Source organism: Austrofundulus limnaeus, unplaced genomic scaffold, assembly GCF_001266775.1.
Source record: "Austrofundulus limnaeus strain Quisiro unplaced genomic scaffold, Austrofundulus_limnaeus-1.0 Scaffold795, whole genome shotgun sequence".
Taxonomy (NCBI): domain Eukaryota; kingdom Metazoa; phylum Chordata; class Actinopteri; order Cyprinodontiformes; family Rivulidae; genus Austrofundulus; species Austrofundulus limnaeus.
Window position 1 is genome coordinate 60,671 of NW_013953197.1, and position 1,826 is coordinate 62,496.

The 1,826-nt window shown below is 37.6% G+C and overlaps 1 protein-coding gene across 1 annotated transcript in view; it reads left to right on the forward strand.

Annotated features, from left to right (window-relative positions):
- Positions 1-1,826, forward strand: part of sbno1 (strawberry notch homolog 1 (Drosophila)) — a gene marked incomplete in the record, with an annotated part of 73,388 nt that overhangs the window by 25,435 nt on the left and 46,127 nt on the right. The window contains 3 exon segments of the mRNA XM_014028667.1: positions 932-1,065; positions 1,181-1,271; positions 1,375-1,536. Of these exon segments, the coding sequence (XP_013884121.1) occupies positions 932-1,065; positions 1,181-1,271; positions 1,375-1,536 (387 nt within the window).

Sequence of the window (1,826 nt, forward strand, 5' to 3'; positions counted from 1 at the left end):
GATCGGATTTTTTCAAAAAATCGGAACTGAGCATTAAGACCTGCAGTGTGAACGTAGCCAGGGACAACCTGAAACAGGACCTGTCATATTTTCCAGACAGGAAATGCTCAGAGGGTTTTGTTTTTTATGAAACGTTGGGAACCCTGACACAGACAGAATAACTGGTCCTGCTGTCATTTCTTTGGGCTTATTGGGGACAGTTAAATGGACTGGCTCAGTTTTTAGTAGAAAGAACCGGGATCAGTATGGATGACTGGCCGGTGTCAGAGAGGACAGGACACAAACACAGAATTACAGGTCCAGGTGTAGTTTCTATGGAAGGATGGACAAAGAAAAAATCATGTTAATGATAGAAAAACTACAAATACTGACATGTAGAGTAGAGTGAGTAAAGACAGCAGCAGAGTGAGGAAATGTGCTCCAGCAGTCTAGCAGTTTAAAGGATGGCTCACAAAACCCAAACCAACCCTAAGTCTTCAGTCTAATCTTAAAAGTAGACAGAGTGTCAGCCTCACGGACAGAAACTGGAAGTTGGTTCCACAAGAGAGGAGCTTGATAACTGAAAGCTCTGCCTGTGTTGGAAGGTATGAAGCTGCAAACAAAATCAGACAATTTTTGTCAGAACTGCAACAAAAATCGACTTTGGCAGTTCAGATGGAGCATACTGGGTGCTATAATCTGTGCTTTATGACTGATGTCACAACTGATACTATTGATAACTATTTGTCAGCATCACTTTAAAGTTGACTGGATTGTTTCTTTTGTGCTTTAAGTCATCTGTGTATTAAAATAATTTTAAAACTAAAAAATTAGCAAATTAGATTTTGGAAAAAAATTCCTGCAACTTTTTTTTGTAAGGTCACAATCTAATGCAACAAAAAAAGTTGTGGTTTGATTTTTGTATTTGTTTTTCTTTCTAAATGTGTAACAGCAACACGAGACGTTCCTCCCTAGTGGTGACAGAGCTGCCTATCTGATAGGTGATGGAGCTGGTGTAGGGAAAGGCCGGACGATTGCTGGGATCATATATGAAAATTACCTTTTGGGCAGAAAGAGATCTCTTTGGTAAATGACTTAAAACCTTTAGATTTTTTTTTATTAAGGCCTACATAAATACTACAAAAGATTTGTTTTAAATTTAGTCATAACTGTATTTTTTTATGTTGTGGTCTTCTGTTAGGTTTAGTGTCTCAAATGATTTAAAATATGATGCTGAACGGGATTTAAGGGATATCGGAGCAAAAAATATTCAAGTTCATTCACTGAACAAGGTAAGATATTTCAATTATGCTTAAAATAAGACTTTTTTTAAGTGTTGGCTTGCTAAAATAACTTTATTTTTGGAAATCTATTTTAAATATTTTTCATTTGCAGTTTAAATATGGTAAAATCTCCTCAAAACACAATGGGAGTGTGAAGAAAGGTGTCATCTTCGCCACATACTCATCTTTGATAGGAGAGAGCCAGTCTGGAGGGAAATACAAAACCAGATTTCAACAGCTTCTCCACTGGTGTGGAGAAGACTTTGACGGGGTTGTATCCTTATGTGTAAATGTTTTAAAGCACAGCCAATTCTCCTAAAAAATGATAAAAGCAAGCATGTTGACATTAAAATGGGAAAAGACACCCGCTTCGGATGTTATCATCCATGAAATAGACGTTAATAGGCCGTCATCAGTCCCCTAGAATGGCTTCAGAATGTCCCACCTGTGGCAGTTAGCAGGTTCCCCGTCCCATAGAATGGCTTCTGATTGTCAGCTGGTTAGTATGAGACATAAAACTACTATCTGGTTCATATGAGGTATAAAACCACTATCTGGTTAATA